At 38.1% G+C, this 20424-nt stretch overlaps 1 protein-coding gene and 3 long non-coding RNA genes across 5 annotated transcripts in view; 2 read left to right on the plus strand and 2 right to left on the minus strand.

Annotated features, from left to right (window-relative positions):
• Positions 1–11805, minus strand: part of DNAL1 (dynein axonemal light chain 1) — a 38286-nt gene extending 26481 nt beyond the window's left edge. The window contains exons 1-4 of one of the 2 annotated variants that reach the window (XM_004426335.3): positions 11742–11805; positions 6823–6861; positions 3592–3701; positions 512–567 (exon numbers count right to left, since the gene is read on the minus strand). In XM_004426335.3, coding sequence (XP_004426392.1) covers positions 512–567; positions 3592–3701; positions 6823–6861; positions 11742–11744 — 208 coding nt within the window. In that variant the 5' untranslated portion in view covers positions 11745–11805. Of the gene's footprint in view, positions 1–511; positions 568–3591; positions 3702–6822; positions 6862–9301; positions 9540–11741 lie in introns of those variants that run through there. The other variant, XM_087448251.1, reaches the window with a different exon arrangement.
• On the plus strand, positions 11778–12625 carry LOC147913914 (uncharacterized). Its single transcript, XR_015556154.1, has 3 exons — positions 11778–11979; positions 12134–12279; positions 12495–12625. It is a non-coding gene; the product is annotated as an uncharacterized LOC147913914 (long non-coding RNA).
• Positions 12547–20107, minus strand: LOC147913915 (uncharacterized). The gene is made up of 3 exons (XR_015556153.1): positions 19495–20107; positions 16750–16947; positions 12547–16480 (listed from the first exon to the last, which is right to left on the minus strand). It is a non-coding gene; the product is annotated as an uncharacterized LOC147913915 (long non-coding RNA).
• Positions 20108–20304: 197 nt separating this feature from the next.
• The window catches only part of LOC147913916 (uncharacterized), a 28998-nt gene continuing 28878 nt past the window's right edge, over positions 20305–20424 (plus strand). Inside the window, exon 1 of the long non-coding RNA XR_015556155.1 lies at positions 20305–20382. This is a non-coding gene — a long non-coding RNA (uncharacterized LOC147913916). The remainder of the gene's footprint in view (positions 20383–20424) is intronic.

Consider the following 20424-nt stretch of genomic DNA (forward strand, 5'->3'; position numbering starts at 1 on the left):
CCAGTAAAACTGATTTCAGACTTCTGACATCCAGAACTGGGAGAGAATAAATTTCTGTTGCTATAAGCCACCAAGTTTCAGCAGCCATAGGAAACTAGCACAAGGAGTCAGAGGCCTTGGCAACTGGGAAGGTGGCGGTCCCATTAACAAAGATAAGGAGCACAGGAAAAACAGGGATGGTGAGGAATTAAATTTTAAATATAACAAGTATGAAACAGAAGACAAAGCTGAACAAAAAATATATATCAAAAATTCTGAATTTCTATTTAAGATATCTCAATTCTAACTCTAACAAAGCTTTAAAATGTCTTCAAAATGTTCAGGTCTCATGTTATCTCTAATTTTCTTTGGATAATCAAACTTAAGACACATGATTTATATATTCTCTCTGTCATCTGACAATTACTGTGGTTAAAACAGGTGCCAGCTTCTAGGATTATGTAGTGTCTCTGGAATGTTTATTTGAGTAACTAGAAATTCCAAGAACCATCTGTTACTGTGGATCACTTACTTAAGCCATTCAGGTTGGCAATTTTTTCAATGCAGTTTGTAGACAGTGAAAGCTTCCTTAAAGAGAACAAAGGAAAACTTGAATTAATATGAAAAAATTTTAAATGGTATATCAGAAATTATTCCTCAAGTGCTCATAGAAAATGATATTTAGGTTGTATTTCCTTTTTACACTGAATCCTTTTTCCCCCTCAGACATGGCATGTATTCCTTCATTTTGAAATCCTCATACTTTTTTTATGATTACAAAAGTATTAACACACTCATTGTAGAAAATTTAAAAAAACCTTTTTGAGGGCAGTTTGGTGTTATCTACTAAATTTTTTAATGCATGTGTTCTTTGACTCAGTGATTCATTTCTAGGAACACATCCTACTGAAATACTAATACAAATACCAAAAGATATATTAACTAGATTACTTATTGCATTATTGTAATAGCAAAAAAATGGGAAGAAATCTATAAACATCCATCAACTGACGAATAGATAATGAAATACTACGCTGCCACTGAAACAAATGAGATTGGGCTATAAATACCAACTTGGGAAGATGTCCATGATCTGTAGTTAAGTTAAAAAACCATCTAGCAGAACAATACATTTTATATGATCCTTTTATAAAAAGTAGAACTTTATATATGCATGTATGGAAATATTTATTTTCTCATGTGTTAAATCATTCAGAAATGTATATTGTAAGAAGTCATATGTAATTCTCAACACCCCACACATTCCCCCAGAGAGAACTACTTTTAATAGTTCGTATAAACTTGTCTAGATTTTTTCTATACATTTGTTAATTACATAAAAACAAATTTTGGGGCTGGCCTGGTGGCACAAGCAGTTAAGTGCGTGCGCTCCATTGCGGTGGCCTGGGGTTCGCCGGTTCGGATCCCAGGCGCACACCGAGGCACCACATGTCAAGCCATGCTGTGGCGGTGTCCCATATAAAGTGGAGGAAGACGGGCATGGATGTTAGTCCAGGCCCGTCTTCCTCAGCAAAAAGAGGAGGATTGGCAGATGTTAGCACAGGGCAGATCTTCCTCACAAAAAAAAAATCAAAAAACAAATTTTAACGGGAGCATAATTACATATCCTGTCTTCCTTTCTTGATAAAAATGTCTAAGTAAATATCACGCAAAAAATATAATAAAAGCTAATTTTATTGACCATTTAATGTGTGCCCAGTATTCTCTGAAGTACTTTACATGTATTAACTATTTTAACTATCACAACAATCCTGTGAAGTATTATTATTATCCATATTTTACAAATGAGGAAACTGAGCAACAAAGATGTTAAACAATTTGCCTAATATTACACAGCCAGAAAGCAGCACAGCCAAATTTAAAACGCCCAAAATTTGAGGCCAGCCTGGCGGCGCAAGCAGGTAAGTGCACACTCTCTGCCACGGCGGCCCAGGGTTCGCCGGTTCGGATCCCAGGCGTGCACTGAGGCACCGCTTGTCAGGCCATGCTGTGGCGGAGTCCCATATAAAGTGGAGGAAGATGCGCATGGATGTTAGCCCAGGGCCAGTCTTCCTCAGCAAAAAAAGAGGAGGATTGGCAGATGTTAGCACAGGGCTGATCTTTCTCACAAAAAAAACAAAAAAAACCCCCAAAATTTGACTCTAAAATATGTGATCTTATCCTTTATGATTTGACTTGAAGAGGAATTATTCACATTTCTGCTTGAAACAACAAAAGCAAATACTGTACAGTGTAAATCATTGGCCAAATCTATATATTTTCTAGTCATCCACCACTCCCAAGAACTCCCAGTGAAAAATGGAGTGCCTTAAATCTGGGAATATGGTTGAGGAATAATTTATTCATTGTTCTTTAGGCAACCTACCCAAAGAGATTGTCAGCAAAAAGATGAATAGGTTGACTTCTTTTAAGCAGTTTCCAAGGAACTTTGGTATGAGGTACAAAACCCTCTCAAATGTTTGCCTTTGAGATGGCTTTATGTAGAGATATTTGACCACTTTGAAATCATGCTTCTGAAGCCAAAAAACCATCTAAGGTGGATTTTTATGTAATATGCTGTGCTCTCATCATAAAGGACAAATTGCATACAATAACTCAAGATGTTTGCTTTTCCCCTTCACTCCAAAGACAGATACTAGTCTAATGCATAGGTTCACAAATATGTATCTAAAAAACACCCAAGTTGCTTATAATAAACAGATTCCTAGGTTTCATCAGCAGATATTGTGTTTCTATAAATTTTGGGTGGGGCTTATCTCCTGCATAAGGAGATTCTTATGTAGGGAGTGAGGGAACCACACTGAGAAAAATACAGGGTGAAGAAATCCGAATGAACCCCAAGTGATTCTATAACATTCTATAGCTCTGACAAGAGACACTGCAGCCTGAGAGCATGATTACAAGGTGTCATGGTATAACTGCCTCAAATTCGCCGCAGAATCCTGCTAAAAAGTAAACAGAATATTTAGAAAATAAGTTAAAAGGAATTAATATAGATCTGACACTTAAAGTCATGGGAAATAGGACTACAAAGTAATAATTGTAACTTGATCCCAATTAGAAAAAAAATTAGAAGGCCCTATATCAAAATGCTAACACTGATTCTCAAAAGGTGGTGCCATTTTGGTTGATATTAATTTCTTTTCTTTGTGCTTTTTATATTTTCTACAGGTTTTGCAATGTATTTTTATAATTTGAAGTTTTTTTAAAGCACTATGTCTTAGGCCTCTAGTAAGTACAGTACTATTTCGGTGAATAATTTTACAAGAGCAGGTACTAGATTTTATGACAGAGCAATAGTTTTATTGTGTTATTGAGCTTTTCCCAAGAGACAAAGAAATTTCTATTTTCTGGGCACCTTATAAAAATATTTGTAAAAAAATATTGTATTATTCAGGATAACTCTATTAATAATTCTATATACCAATAACCTGTTATATTTGGCCTTGCCAAAGGGAGAATTACATTAAGCAAACGAAAAAAGAAATGAAGATCGCAGAAAACAAACATATTTTTCTAGTTTTGTATTTAGAAAAGGAAGGTAAATTTAACAGCAATACAACAAGGATGAAAAAAGACAAGAGAACTTACTCGCAATTAGCGAGTGTGGACAAGGATGCATCCATCTTCTCTATAGGGGGAATCTGGGCATAAAGCTTTATCTCTTTGGCTTCGGATGGCTTCTGACTGGTTTTCTCTTCCTATGATAAAATAAATTTGGAAGAAAATGATCCCTGATTGTAATGTGGAACTAAAAAAGGCAAGAATTTCCCAAAGCTTTTCAATGTTTATTTCAAAACAATTATTAGAATTTAATAATTCTGTGTATTCTTTACAGTTCACTTATTGACATTTACCTACTGACCCTGATAACTAGGCTTCTATGTGGCTGATTCCGATAATTCTTTGTTAGGTCCCAACCAAATGGAAAGGAGGAGGAAAGAAAAAAATTTTTATTTCTGTAATATTTAAAATCCTTTAAGAGTCTATCAATTAACCAACAAAAACAAAACACAACAACAACGAAAACATTTTCCTGGGGAGAACTCCTTGTCCCAAAACAACCTTTTCTTAAATATCAGATTCAGATCTATAAGATCAACTGTTTTCTTTGTCATCTCATCTTCCGTTTTCAATACACAGTTCAGTCTGAGCTAGAACCCCCAAACACCAAGAATTTTGGAAGATATTCTCTTTACTGCACAGCTGAGGTTAAAGCTATTTGCTCTACAATAATTTACTACTAAATTCTACCTTAGAATTTAATTCTGGTACTAAGTACACAATTTGAAATTTAATTACCAGTATATGCTGACTAATAATATTTTCTAAGTACCTCAACACTTAAGAGTGAGTTCTATCTCTCCAACAAAACAGCAAGCTCCTTAAAGCTCAGGGACCATTTCCTTTGCTTCCCTATGTTTTCTATAACCCAGTGCAATGTAAGACACAAGAGGCTTATTTTAAAAAATCAAATCATAACACATCAATAATAGAAAATATAATCAGTTGAAAGAAAGAGATCTAATATACATCCATTCAGTACTCAATTTTGTGCCATACACTTATAGGTTAGGGGAGGGGAAACTGACACCCAGTAGATCCTCAATAAATGTTGGGTTAATCAGTCAAAGAGTGAGATTGATGTCTTCAAATACATCAAAGATTTATGGCCAGAATGTAATCTAGAAATAGAACCTACAAACCAAAACAAAAAAACAACCATTTGTTATTATAAGTAAATAAAATAAAGTCCTAAAATCTAATTCAAGGAAAACTGAATCTAATTAATTAATAAAGCCTACTCCATACTGTCTTTTTAACAACACAGATTTTTCATTAACCAAACAGAAATAAAGTTTAAAAATGCAATTAGGGTACAAAGAAATTTATAAGCACTAAAACAAGAACTCAAATATTTCATTATCCTATTCACTTTGTCTATTTTCCTTAGCAAGTTTCTTGAAAGACTTTTTATTCAAAGCCCAGCTACAAAAGCAAAAGATGCATTATTACGTGAAAAATTATTGAAAACATAGGCAAATAAGTTATCATTGGGTATACATATGGAGGAGCCATCTCTATACTCCATGGAAATTCTGTCTATAATGCTAAATTACAACTGTTCAAACTTTATAGAATGTTATATTCAAATTATTTATAGTTTATATTTAATGCACGTTTTTTGTAATGCAGTTTCCTTTCTAATATTACTATATGCTCTAGTATTTTTCTCTAGCTTTCTTGAGATATAATTGACATATAACATGGTGTCAGTTTAAGGTATACAATGTGATGATTCAATACATGTATATATTGCAAAATGATTACCACAATAAGATCAGTTAACACATCTATCACCTCACATAATTATTTTTTGTGTGTGCTGAGAACATTTAAGATCTACTTTCTTAACAACTTTCAAGTATATAATACAGTATTATTAACCATAGTCATCATGCTGTACATTAGATCCCCAGAACTCATTCGTCTTATAACTGGAAGTTTGTACCCTTTGATCAACATCTCCTCATTTCCCCCAGTCTCCAACCCCTGGCCACCACCATTCTACTCTCTGTTTCTGAGTTATGCTTTTTTAGATTCCACATATAAGTAAGATCATACAATATGTGTCTTTCTTTATCTGATTTATTTCACTTAGCATGATGCACTCAAGGTCCATTCATGTTGTCACAAATGGCAAGATTTCCTTCTTTTTTATGGCTGAATAATATTCCATTGTGTATATAAACACATTTCCTTTTTCCATTCATCCATTGATGGACATTTAGGTTGTTTCCATGTCTTGGCTATTGAGAATAATGCTGCAATGAACATGGGGGTACGGATAGCTCTTCAAGATAGTGATTTCATTTCCTTCAGATATATATCCAGAAGTGAGATTGCTGGATCATATGGTAGTTCTATTTGTAAATTTTTGAGGAACCTCCATACTGTTTTCCATAGTGGCTGTACCAATTCACATTCCCACCAACAGTACACAAGAGTTCCCTTTTCTCCACATCCTCACCAACACTCTTTCTTGTCTTTTTGATGACAGCCATTTTAACAGGTGTGAGGTAAGATCTCACTGGTTTTGATTTGCATTTTCCTGATGATCAGTGATGTTGGGCATCACTTTAGTATCTTTATTCAATGTCTTTTCAGTTGTCTATGCATGATTTTTGTTTGTTCACATGGGCTGTCTCTGTTCTAACCTTCAAGAGGCTAAAACCATCATCTGTCTAATATCTAGATAATCCACAACACATACCACTCTATCACCTGAAAATGACATGTAGTTTAATGATGATAAAGTTGAAAAAGAAAATGTACTGTAACACAGAGGTTCCAGTCATCTTATAGTAATAGATGAATTAGCCTTGCCATATTTAAATTTTCCAGTGGTCAGATTTTTTAATTGAAATTTTTATTGAAATATTTGAAGACCCACCTGTAATTATAAAAAGTAATACAGAGAGATCCCTTGCACACCCCAGTTTCCCCCAATGGTAACATTTTGAAAAACTATAGTATAATATCACAACCAAGATATTGATATTGATACAATCCACTGATTTCAATCAGATTTTCCCAATTTACTTGTACTAATCTGTACATATAAATGTGAATGTTTGTATGTGTGTACTAAGTTCTATACTTTTATCACCTGTATAGGTTCATGTATCCACCACGACGGTCAAGGCAGCTAAACAGTTCCAATACCACAAAGATCCCTTGTAGTGAACGGTCAGATTTAAATAACTATCCCAAAATTCTCCTTGTATAGTTTCTAAAACAAGTAAAAACTCATATACTCACCCATCTGGCTAGGGCTTCTTTGATTGTTGTTGCTTTTGCCTTAAAAAGATTAGGAAAAAAAGGGTCTTTATTGGTGTGATTTGTTGATTCAATTGTCATGCAATAATTATTAGCCGTGGCGTCTACCATTAAAAAGATTAACTTCTTTCTTTGAGACTTGATATTGCAAAGAGTGTGTTTTAAGCTTCTGACATCAGAATAGTTTATTTAAATACCTCTCAGAGAAATTGAGAAAATCATGATGCCAGGCCCATATACTTCACTCCCACTTTGTTTATAAAAAATATATAACTTTCAACACTTGAAATTAAAATATATCTTATTTCATTGATTCTACGACCTAATCTTCTTTTACATTTTAACATCTTTGAAATTTGGATGCATCTTACAACCAGGAACAATTTAAAATTGCTGTGGCCAGGCGGCAGTGGTGAAGTTTTAGAAAAATATTAACTATTTTATTTCATATACATATATTCCTTTTTATGTTTGCAAAGGACAACATATGATAAAAATCTATATGCTTAAACACATTTAAAAGAACTCTGTCAATACATACAAAATAAAAATTCTAAGTGATAAGAAATTATTTGTCATAGTTTAATTCCAACTTTGTATTTTTCTCTTAGTAAAACATAAAATAATGTTGCACCTTATAATTAATAGTACCTTAGATTCAATTTAATATGATATTTAAAACTTTAAAGGTAAGCAAAGGATGACATACTTTAATTATTGCTGGAGCTCATAAGAAAAAGAAAGAGAGAGCCCTAAACAATAACAAAAGGAAAGTTTTAAAAGTATATACCATATGTCTAGAAAGTAAAGACATACTAATAAATAACTCCCTTGGGTTAAAAAGAATATTATAAATTAAAGGAAAATAATAAAATAAAAGACAAAAAATGTCAAAATTTGAGGAACATAACACTTAAAAGGAAACTTATAGCTTCAAATACATTTATTTGAAAATAAGAGAGAACAAGAGATAGAAAACAAATAAGCTAAGCATTCAAGATATTGGAAAACGTACATCATTGCAAACCCAAAGAAGGCAGAAGGAAACACAAAGGAAGAAGTCAATGAAAAACAGTACAGGGGAAAAAAAAGATGAACAAAACTAAAAGTTGGTTCTTAAATGTCTGGCAAGTCTGACTGAGCAAAACAGAGAGAGATACAAATTAAAAATATAGACTAAATAAGGAGAAATAACGCAGATACCAGAGATTTTAAAAATAAAATATTATAAGCAAATATATAATAATAAGTTTGAAAACCTAGACAAAGTATGCATTTCTAGAAAAAACAAAAGTGCCAAAACTGTCACAAGAATCAGAAAATTCGAATAGACCAATAACTATGTAAAACATTAAAAAGATAAACAGATTTACCCTCATCCTCCTCCCCTAAAGCTCCAAGCCTAGATAATTTTACAAACTTTCAAGGGACAGAGAGTCCCTGTTATACAAGTTGTTTTAAAAACCAGAAAAAGAGGCAAAGCTGCCAACTTATTTTACGAAGCTAGGATAACCTTGATGCCATAACCAGTTAAGGAGCCCTCTCTACTTCTCAACACAGATTTGAAAATTCTAGATACAACACTAGATTTCCAAAGTCAATAGTGTATAATGATCATGATCAAGGCGGCTTATCTCAGGAGCATAAAGATTGTTTAAAAACAGAAAAATCTATAAATGTAGATCATGTATTAATGGATTAAAGAGAGAAACATTCATTTAAATAAGTACAGAAAAAGTATTTGATAAAGTTTTACATCTGATATTAAAAGCTCTCAACTAAGAGTTAAAGGGAAATTCCTTACTTGATAAAAGCTACACACCAAAAGCTATAACATACCACACTTAATGGAGAAATTCATCCATTTCAGCAAATATTCATTGAGTATCTACTACGTACCAAACATTCTTCTACGTGCTTAGGATGTATCAATGAACAAAACAAAAACTCCTGCCTTCAGGGAACTTACACCCATTGGAGAGAGACAGATGGTAAACAATATATGTAATAAATAGTGTTACATAGTATATTAGAAGGTGACAATTACTAAGGAAAAAGAAAACACTGAGCTTGGTAAGGGGTATCAGGATGTGGGTATACATATGTGGAGCATATTTACTTTAAATAAGATGCCCAAGGTAGGCGAAATTGGGAAGGCAACATTAAGTATTCTCTTTAAGATCCCAAACACATCAAGGATGCCTACTATCATTGTTACTGTTTAACATGGTACAAGAGATCTTTATTAATATCATAATAAAAAGAAACACAAATCGGAATGATTAAAAGGAGGAAATAAAACTCACTATGTGCAGATGATCATCTATATAGAAAACACAATAGAATAAACTGACAAATATTAGAACAAATGGAGTTCAGCAGTGAAGAACACTGTTTAACAAAGTTAACAGAAAAATTGGGAGAAGATATTTTCAATGTAAAACCAATATCTAAAACATACAAGGAACGGGCCGCCCCGTGGCTTAGTGGTTAAGTGCGCGCACTCCGCTGCTGGCGGCCTGGGTTCGGATCCCGGGTGCGGACCGACGCACCGCTTCTCCGGCCATGCTGAGGCCGCATCCCACATACAGCAACTAGAAGGATGTGCAGCTGTGACATACAACTATCTACTGGGGCTTTGGGGGGAAAATAAATAAATAAATAAAATCTTTAAAAAAAATAAATAAATAAAACATACAAGGAACTCCTAAAATTCAAAAACAAAAAGAAAAACGGAAAAGTTGGCAAAAACTATAATCAAGAAAATTCACAGAAACTGAAATCCAGATGACCAACAAGAATATCATGAGGTGTTCCAACTCACTGAAAATCAGAGAAATGCAAAGTAAAACAATGGGATACTAAAATACATCCTCAGACTGGCAAAAACTGGAAAGGTGGTGAGAATGTAGAGAAATGGGAACTCGCATGCATTACTGAAGGAAGTAAAAACCAGCCATTCTGGAAAGCAGTCTGACAGTGCCTAGAGAAATTAAGTATGCATAAACTCTATGACTCCGAAATCCCACTCCTGGGTATATTTCCCAGAGAAACCCTTGCATGGGTCCATGAAAAGACACATATAAGAACACTTTCAAGTTGGAAGCAATCTAGCTGTCTATTGTGGCAATACAGAATTGGTTTATAAGATCACTAGTTCCCCTATAGATAGCAGGAGTCAAAAACTCAAATGCCTAAAGGACCAATGGACATCATTAATGGATAAAGCTGGCCATACAAAGAGGATGACCTCTACTCAGCTCTAGAAAACTGTTGGCAGGTGGGACTTGGGACAAGAGTTACCCTAATATCACACTTCTTCAAATATAATAACTCCATTAATTGAAAGTAACACCCTAATTTTATATACCAATAAGAAAAGATGCTGCCAATTATATGACATCATCATATTTCAGTAATACAAAAATGTGAAAAAAAAATGCGTCCAATGGTGAAATATGGTATTTCTGATTTTTCAGAGAAGCCAGAATTCTGGGTTTTGGTGTGAAACATGATCATTTGTAAAACATTGGAATTTTTTAAAAAATTAAAACACTATGTGGGCCTGTATTTCTGGAGGGCCCCTGAATTACTAGTTTGCAGCCTCAGCTAGCTTCATCTAATTACTAGTTCTGATTCTCTATTTGAAGATTTTTAATAATTCTCTTGGTTAATACTTTCGGAATTATTTAGGGATGATTCTTTCTTCACCTGGATATAAACCTAGGTTCCAGAACTTTTTACTCCCCTTGGCAGTGGTTTTCAGCTAAATGTCTGTGGAATAAAGTAAGGAAAGCGGGGTGGGGGTGGGGGGGCACGGGGACGGGAAGGACGGACTGCTTTTAAAGAGTGGTACTTAATCTTCGGGTTGAGGGCGGGCATGACTTCCTCATCATTTCCATTTCCTGGGCTCAATTTCTGCCCACTTATACAGCACTGGAATCACAAAAAGAAGACAACTAATGCACTTATTCTTCATAAACATTTCCACCCGGCAGGACAATCACATACTTTGCTAAATAACTTTGGCTGGGTCTGTAACCAACCAACAACATCCCTTTTCAAACTACTAGTTGGAACTACCAAATATGTAAGCAAGAGAGTGCACACTTTAAGTAGCAGTTGAGGAGCATCACTAGGTAAAATCATTACTTCATAAACAGCTTTGATTGGATAGAAGACTCATAGATTTCAAAGTATTTCTCAAAGTGTGTGTGGGGGGCGCCCTTCAATTTTAGAATCACTTGAGGTGCGTTGTCGAAATGCACATTCCCGAACCCACCCCCTAACATTTAAAAAATTCATAATATGCATTCCAACAAGCTCATACTTAGGGCGACTGCAGTCATATTTATGCACGCTGAAATTTGAGAAACACTACCCTAATATATTCTATCGGGGTGGGTTTTACAATGTTACCTAAATGACTGCGCTCAACAGTCATTCAGAGGGCCACCTGGGCAGGTTACAGTTTAGGAATACCGCTGTATCGGTGTTACACTCCTCTCATAACCAGCTCCCCTCCATCTCGCCAGGGTGGTGGTGGTAGTGGGGGATTACTTCTATGTAAAGAGATATCCTTATTCACACTCTGCCTTCCATCACCTTTCCCACTCTAATCCGCTTTTTTTGGAGAATTTCCTGCTCTTTGCCCTTCCTTTTCTCCGCCAGAGTCCCACCACATTAACCCAACCTCCAATCCGTTCCAGGCCGCCCTCACCCCAGACCACCCCCTGCCAGGGCTTCTCTTTCGCCTCAGGCCTCTGACTCCGCGGAGCTAGCGTCCGCTACCGGCTCCCTTCCGCTGCTCGAGGACCCTCCAACGCTCAACACTCCACAGTCACCCTTTTCCACTTCCAATATCTTCTCAGCTTTGGCTACGGGGATCTGAGGGTACTTACCATTCCGGCCGTTGCTACTGTCACTGCTCTGGTTGCTAGGGCCCGGCGGGGTCAGTGCGCGTGCGCACTTCTCCGAGCTCTCCGCGGACGCCCACCCCGGCAGCGGTCCTTTCTCTCCTCCCTCTGGGTGGTGCGAGAGGGGCATTGTGGGACTGCGCGGCGGCCGCCTGGGTCCTCCCATCCGGCTGCCGCTAGATTCCCAGTGGTTGCAGGTGATGCGCTTGGCTCGGATGCCTAGGTGCGCAGAGTGGTCAGGAGATGTGCTTTTGCCTGTCGAAAGCGATTTCAGCTAATCTGGAGTGACGTACCTGCCTAAAGTTTAAAACTTTAAAATCTCCCCGTAATGATTGCCTCTCCCATAAAAGAACTTTAAAAATTCCCTTCCCTTACAGATTGCCCGTCCCGTCCTTCTCTTGACTGCCTGCTGTGATTCACCTGGCCGTGGACTGAGGCTACCCGGAGCTAAACTCAGCTGAACTTCTTCGGTTACCTTCCCCAAGCGCCTGCAGGGAGTCAGAGGCGGCTGAAAGCATAAAAGGTTGGGTTTATGTTACATAACCGAGGGTGTGTGTGTGTGTGTGTGTGTGTCGCCCCCCCCTCATCAAATTAGCCAAAAATTGTGAAAATACTCCAAGTTGCTAGGGGTATGGAGAAATGTAGACGCGTGTATACACTGCTGTTTATAATTGATACAGCCTTTCGGGAGGGCTGTTGGCAATATGTATTAAAGCTTTAAAAACTTTGTTTTTGCAGGTCTACTTCTAGGTCTTCATCCTGAAGAAATGATCAGACAAGTGCACAGAGATACGTGTTCAAAGTTTTAATAGCAAAAAGAAAACCCGATGTCAACAAGAGAATTGGTATTCTTGAACATCCAAACAATGAAATAATATAGTACTTCCATTAAAAGTGTTGCTGAAAGCACCTATTCACATGCAAAGATAGCCATGATATATTAATTTAAAATGGAAGTTACCAAACAAAATGGTTGGTATGATACTCTTAAAATTTATACATAGCACACACATATATACGTAATATATTTAAAAGGATATTATGAGGGTTTAATGTTTTTTACGGACTGAATTGTGCCCCCTCAAAATTCATAGGTTGAAGCCCTAACCCCCAATGTGACTGTATTTGGAGACAGGGCCTTTAAGGAGGTAATTATAGTTAAATGGGGCCCTAAGAGTGGGGCCCTAATCCAAAGGACTGGTTTGCTTTTAAGAAGAGGAACAATGCCAGGAGTGGTGAGCACAGGAGAAAGGCCATGCAAGGACACAGGGAAAAGGTGGTAATCTGCAAGCCAAGGAGAGAGGCCTCATCAAAAACCAATCCCGTTGGTACCTTGATCTTGGACTTCCAGCCTCCAGAACCGTGAGAAAACAAATTTCTGTTGTTTAAGCTATCCAGTCTGTGGTATTTTGTTATGGCAACCTGAGCAGATTAATAGAATGTTCATTTTGCTTATCTTCTAATTGTTCTATAATGTGGATGTTTTAAATTTTGAAATAAGAAATAAATTTTATCTTGAAAAAGGTAACTTAATCACATTTATAAAAATAGGCAAAAGTAAAATGTTTATTGAAGAAAATAAAAATGTGTATACATGGGGCCAGCCTGGTGGCATATGGTTAAGTACAGGCACTCCACTTTGGTGGCCCTGGGGTTCACAGGATCCCGGGCTCCGACCTGTGCACTGCTCATCAAGCCATGCTGTGGCTGCATCCCACATACAAAGTAGAGGAGGATGTTAGCTGAGGGCCAATCTTCCTCACACACACAAAAAAAGTATATTCATAACATATCCAACTTTTGTTCTTGTAGTGTTTTTTCAGAAGATCTCTATACCTCCACATCTCTCTGAGCTAGAATTCTTCCTTGCCTGCCAAAATCTCTACTAGGTTTGTTGATGTGGCTGTAAAGGGAATCTAATCCTCAAACATATCTCATAACCCAGCAGAGTTCCTTTTACTCAAAACTATGGATTACACCATAAGTAAGAAACTGGTATTAATGATGAAACATCATTAATAAATCAATTTTATCTTTTTGCTTACTCAGAGCATTACATCTACTTCTTCCTTGTCATTGCAGTAGTAAACTTGACCATGAATATGTTTTATTTATCTGTAAATAAAATTATTTACCACTGTATAAACTGTTTATATAGCAGTTTATATATAAATATATAAATATATATACTGCTATATAAACAGAAATTTGCTTGTCTTTGCAAATTCACAATATCTTGGTACATTTCCCATCAAGTACATTTTGAGTTTCAGATTCTCAAAGGTTAAAAACATTCACACAGGAAAAAAAAAAAAGAGATTTATATAACTTGGATCCTTAAATCCTGCAAAACGATAAAATAGATTCCCAAATCTGTTCAGGAGAGAATATGGCTTTGGGTCCACTTGCTCTTGTTGCAGGCCTGGGTAAAAGAAAGCTAAGAGAAAAGTTTAAAAATATTGTTGAAACAGTTTTTCAAAATGCAGAAAATCTAGCAGACTCTTTGAAAAGTATAGGTAAAATAGTGTGAAATGATAGAAAACCAAATATGTTAGGAAATGTCTAATTTTTAAACAAGAATGTGGATTTAATAAAAGAAGAAAAACTGTCACATTTAACAGATGATTAGAGATTGAGCAAAATAGCTAAAAGTTACATACCTTAAAATAAAATTAAAAAAAAGAACTTAAAGCCTAACAGAGTCATTAGTTCCTAAGGTTATTTGTATAGTCAAGAGGTTTATCAGTGCAAATTAGAATGAGCATTGTATCACATTTCAATAGTTGATTTCTCAGATTATGATTCTCATTATAGTTATTTGCTAAAAAGCCAATTTCTCCCCTTACCATGTTTTTGGTCTGTTTTAAAATAAACCTCTTTTAAAAATCTTACAGGAATACCCCAAAATCAAGAGGTAGTGTGTCTGTGTATATATATATAAATACACATAAAAAGTATGTATGTATACACATACTTTTTGATGTTAATAATTTGAAATGTGTTCAATTTAAAAAATAATGTTAATTTAGGGGGAGAAAACTATTAATACTACAAATTAGGGTGACAACACTTCATCCTCTGCCAAGAAGAACCCAAAATATAGTTCTGACCACAAGATCCACTGATCAACCAAAATCAAAGGCTAGTAATTATCACCGTAATCTTTCCCTTCAAGTATGTGGAAAAAAAAAACCAAACTAAATTATGATGAGGGCCAGAACTTTTAACACCTTCTAATTCCACACATATTTTTAAAGTTTAGAATCAAACCTCAGAACTTCAGCTAAGATTATTTAGTAAGTTAAGGCTGATCCACAAATTGTAATTAAATTTTTGGTGAAGGTAGTATAAGGTAGAAGAGATGAACTCTGTCTTTCCCTCAGATAATTACATTGTCTACATGTATAATTATCAACTTAGGACTAGAATCTGGAATCTGCCTCTTTTTAAATATATTTTTGAAACAAAGCGTGAAGAAAAGTTTTTTCAACTACAAATATAGAGATAAGGGAACTGTAGAGAATCAAAGTGTTTCTCAGTAATTGGTTGCCATTTTTAAAGCAGGTGTCCTAGGATTTCTAACTTTCTTAAAGATCCTAGAACAGGTGGCAACTGGAGAAAAATCAAAATCTGATTAACAGCAGAAAGGATTCTATGACTTCAGTCGACCACAAATTAGCCTCCGGGTCATCTTGTTAGAATTCACTCCACCCTCTGACCATTATAGAAAGTTATCAGAGCCCAATGGTTCCTCTTCATAAAACCAGGGGCCTATATTCATGTATTCACCCCTGTTCAAAACAGTTTTGAAACCTCTGGGACAGATACAGCAAACTAATTTTCATACACCAGTATTTAAAAACCTCTGAAAGTACAGAAGGTGACAGGGAGGGTGGGAGGGAAGGGTGGGTAAATGGCAGATTGAAACTGATTTTCACTTAGCAATTACCTTGAGTTCAAGCTCAAACAAACCAAACATGGAGAAACATGGATAGTACCAAAGCTACAGGCTCTGATGAACCTGAAGCAAGTATTTTTACTTCTTTTAAAAGCTTGCAGATGCCCACGTGAAGTCCAGATCTCAGTCGTCATTTGTCAAAAATATTCAATCTGTCCCCTGATTTGTTCTGAGCATATTCTAGCCAGTTAACTGTTTACTGGTTAGCCTTCCCCCAGATACATGTGCAGAAACTCCAAGACCTTCTTCCAAGACTCAATCTGAGCAACAGCATGAGCTTTGAGCTGCCCACTTCCCCAAACAGGCACCCCCAAAGTGGGTTGCAGGATGGCAGAGAAAAAAAGGGCTATAAGGGGGATCTATTCTGTGGCCAGAACTAGGGTGGCTTCACATGCTCTGTGAGGTGCTTCACAGCCATGTCAGCATAAACAGAGCTCTTCCAAAGCCTGTTGTCCTCTCCAACGATAAAATGGAAATGAGCACTGGCTTTTTCGAGGGGGATGTGGTTTTCCTGGTAGGCTGGATCCAAGGAGTCCTCCAGCGCTTCATTAACATTGTATACTGCTGAATCGATGGCAGAGATTTTATCTAGGTTAAAAGGCAGTCCTGGCAGGATTAATCTAGTACGTGTAAGGGCAGAAGCTGTGTGAGAGATGCAGCCATTGATGATCACAAGTGCAGCTGTATTTGGGAGAAAGCTAGCCATGGAAAACGCCAACTCTACCCCTTTTCCAGAACCAGTCATTCCGATGTTTGGACCTTTGACCTGGAGATTGAAGAAAAAGACAAACAAGGAGAGAGAGAGAGAAAAAGAAGGCATGATTATTAATGGAGTCACAAAGCCCTCAATAAAGAAAAGCCTTTTATGTATTAATCAGATAGCTTATTTACTTATTTATCCATTCATTCATTAGTTCATTCAACAGGTATCTGTTACAGATATTTTCCAACCCATTAGTACCACTTTCTATATTCACTCTCTCCTGGCCCTAATGAGTTCATTTTAAACACATTTCTCCCTACCATCCCACTCACCTTTGGGTGACTTTGCATGAATTTAGCTGCCTCCTCAAAGTAACCTAAATGTTAAGTCCTTTATGATTGGAGGTAGATCTTCATAGCCAAAAAATGGCAAAGCCAGAGTAGCAAAAGCTCAACAGGCCAGGAGATTTGCTCGAGATTCATTTAACCCTCCATCACCAAACATATCAATCAAACCAGGAAAAGGACCACCTGTAAACCAGAAAGGAGATTAATCTTGGATTAGATGACAGAACATTAAATGGACTATGATAGCTAACATTTTCTTTTTTTTTTTTTAAAGATTTTATTTATTTATTTTTTCCCCCAAAGCCCCAGTAGATAGTTGTATGTCATAGCTGCACATCCTTCTAGTTGCTGTATGTGGGACGCGGTCTCAGCATGGCCGGAGAAGCAGCACGTCGGTGCGAGCCCGGGATCCGAACCCGGGTCGCCAGCACTGGAGCGCGCTCACTTAACCACCAAGCCACGGGGCCGGCCCGATAGCTAACATTTTCTAAGGAAAATTCTAATTGTGTAATTTATCTTCTTTCTTTTTTAAACATCTGCCTCTTTGCTTTGAAAAGAAAACATCTGTTTTGGTTGAAATCAGTTTATTGTTGTGGCTGAAATAGACACATGTTTGGGCTATCTTGAAGCTGTAAATGTAAAAATATTTTTATATTTTTTCCCCATGAGAAAATAACTGGGAAATGGAAAACATTATGAAAATTAGCACCAGAGATGTGGGAAGTGTTTTGGTTTGAAGTCTAAGTCCTGATAAATCTAAGCAAATAGTTCTGTGGGCTTTGAGTTAACAAAAGTATAATATCTCATGGAAAAAAAAGACATCCAACTTTCAAGGGCCCTTTGACTTCTCAATGAACTTAAGATACAGTCAGAGTCACCAAAATCCATAATTAAACAAACTTTAGACTACTTTAAAAGTCTAATGAAGGAGTAATATAAAGTGAACAATATATGTGGAAAGGCAGTAAAATGTCAAATATCCTCCCAATGTTGGTCTGTTATTTCTCTTTCAACATTCCTATTGGAGATTGTATTATTCATTCACCATTTCAAGAGAAAAATTTCTCAGCCAGTTGCTTCCTACTATTTTTCAGATATATGCCTCTGTGTTATTCCAATTAAAAGTGCCAGATAAATCTATAAGAACAGAATAAGAGGAAAATATTAGGATAGAAACCAAACTAAGAGATCCAAAATTCCAGTGCGAGAGGCCGTTTCCAAGTTTTCAAATCTAGAAACAGGTTAGGGCACATCTAGCTACCAAAGTGAAAGCTGCGGTGTACATATTAAGGCAGTGATTTTCACAAGATGCTTTTCTTAACATTCAGATATCTCAGCATATCTTTTTTGTTTGTTTTTTTAAATTAATTAATTAATTTTTTTCCCCCCAAAGCCCCAGTAGATAGTTGTATGTCATAGCTGCACATCCTTCTAGTTGCTGCATGTGGGACGCGGCCTCAGCATGGCCAGAGAAGCGGTGCGTTGGTGCGCCCCTGGGATCCCGGCCCCGGCCGCCAACAGCGGAGCGTGCACACTTAACCGCTAAGCCACGGGCCCGGCCCTCTCAGCATATCTTGATCTGCTCTTTTTAAAATCAGATAAATCTCAAGCATTTCTAGATTCAAGATTAGTTCCAGAAAGCCTAAAGCAAACTATGAAAAAGATATACAGAGCCTCAAATCACTCTGGCAATAGAGTTTTCCAACCACAGGTTTCAAAATACTAACCTGATTACCACATTAAAATAACTGAGAATTTGTTTATTTTGTTTCAATTCAGTAATTTAATTCTCAGTATGGAAATTTGCTAGGATCTTATTGGCTATCTCCAAGAAAAATGCCCCTCCCTCCAGCTACAAAAATGTTTTAATTCTCTCATTTAAAAGATTCTTAGTTGTTCCTAGGGAGGGGGAGAGTAGGGGATAAGCCAGACTGGGCTTTTAAAAATAAAAAGCCCTAATTATTTCACTAATTGATTCATTCACTCAGGCTGTGTTTATGGAGTTCCCAAAAGGAGGTCAGTTTGGAGCTCAAAGAGTTTGGCTGCATCCCAATTTTAGCATCACCTAGCTGTGTGATTTGGTTAAAACACCTTAGGCCTCTGGTTTCCTCACTTATAAAAGAAGTTGTTCTTTGATCTCTGAAATGAGCAACAAAACAGTTTTCTCATCAAGGTGAAGGTCTCCAAGGCATTAGAGTATGTCAGACAACAACAAGGTCGTCTTTATCCTAATATGAAGCCAGTATAAAAGAGGGACTAATATAATAGGACTTCAGTCACTTAGGGGCTTGAACAGATTGCAAGGAAAGATAGATTTGTATCCACTATTCTCATTTTTACAAGAAATTCATAACAGGAAAAATTAAATTAACACAAAGCTCTGTCTAGTAGAGATAGGCAAACCAGCATTAATGCTAGAAACTTGACAGCAATTTTAGGCTTAGTATAGCAAACCTGCAAGGTGTATGCTTGCAAGGAATAGCGTCTGCAGCACTAGGGTTTTGGAGGGTGGGCTTTTGGCACAAGAGAGGTACCCAAGCACATTAAATTTAGATCCCAACCACCACTTAGGGGAGTGAATGTCCCACCTGATGTCTAGGCAACAAAAAAAAGGAATTAAGGCGCTCGCTTTGTGTTCAGATGACAAATTAGCTAGCAAAGCAAGCCAGCTTTCATACGTCAATTCCCTAATTCCACTGCAAGGTCCTCTGCGGAATAGGCCTCACGCACCTGAGGGCAGCAGGAAGGCGCCTCGCAGGCGTCGGGCTTGCAGCGAGCGCGGCCCAGCGGAGCAGCTCGGGGCTGGAGAACCAGCGCTGCACCTGGGCGGGGGACAGCGTCGGGCCCAGCGGCACCGCTAGCTGCTGCGCGCGTGGTGGACGGTCACCTCCATTTTCAGGGGATTTTTCATCACGCCCCTCGGCATCTGGCTGAGGCAGCGATCCGCTGAGCCAGCTGGCGTGAGGCTCCACGCCCGTGACGTCGCCACCCAGAGCTCGGTCCCTGGCAGGTTCCGCCCCCCGCGGCCGCCCGCCTCGTGGTGGGCGAGTGAATGGAAGAGGCGGCCTCGCCAGCTGACCGCGGACGCTTGCAGGGTCACCGTGCCCTGGGGCCTAAGCCCTCCACTTTAATATTCAGGAGCTCGTCGGCCAGCCCAGTCTTGGGCGTGACGGTCAGGGTCGCAGTCTTTTGGGAAACAAGGGACGACCAAAGTGGCCATCGACTTCCGAACCTGGAGGGGCGTCCCGGAGGTTCGGAGCGCGGCCCAGGCCGCCCGCCACACGGCGCCGGCACCTTCGAGGCTTTGACCACAGCCACAGAGACAAGAGCTGGCGCCTGCCGGCTGGCGAGTCAGCGCTCAGGGGCGGGCCCCGCACGGCAGGCGACGGCCAGGAGCGGGGCGGGGCCGGGAGGGGCGTGGCCAGGCGGGGCAAAAGCGGCCCAGCCAACTAGAGGACCTGGGCTGGTCCCTGGGGCGCCGCTTAGAAAACGGCTGCAAGAAGGGGCGACGTGGGAGGATCCGGGGTCGGTCGTGCTTTTGGAGGTCCGGTGGTGGGACCGCCGGAAACAGGCAGGAGCTCATCCCAAACCTACCCCTGGGCGTAACGAGAATGCGAGGTAATGATTTCTGACAGAGAATGCCGGCCGGTCGCTTTCTCT

Source organism: Ceratotherium simum, chromosome 24, assembly GCF_057802395.1.
Source record: "Ceratotherium simum simum isolate JZ-2026a chromosome 24, ASM5780239v1, whole genome shotgun sequence".
In the NCBI taxonomy this organism is placed as follows: Eukaryota; Metazoa; Chordata; class Mammalia; order Perissodactyla; family Rhinocerotidae; genus Ceratotherium; species Ceratotherium simum.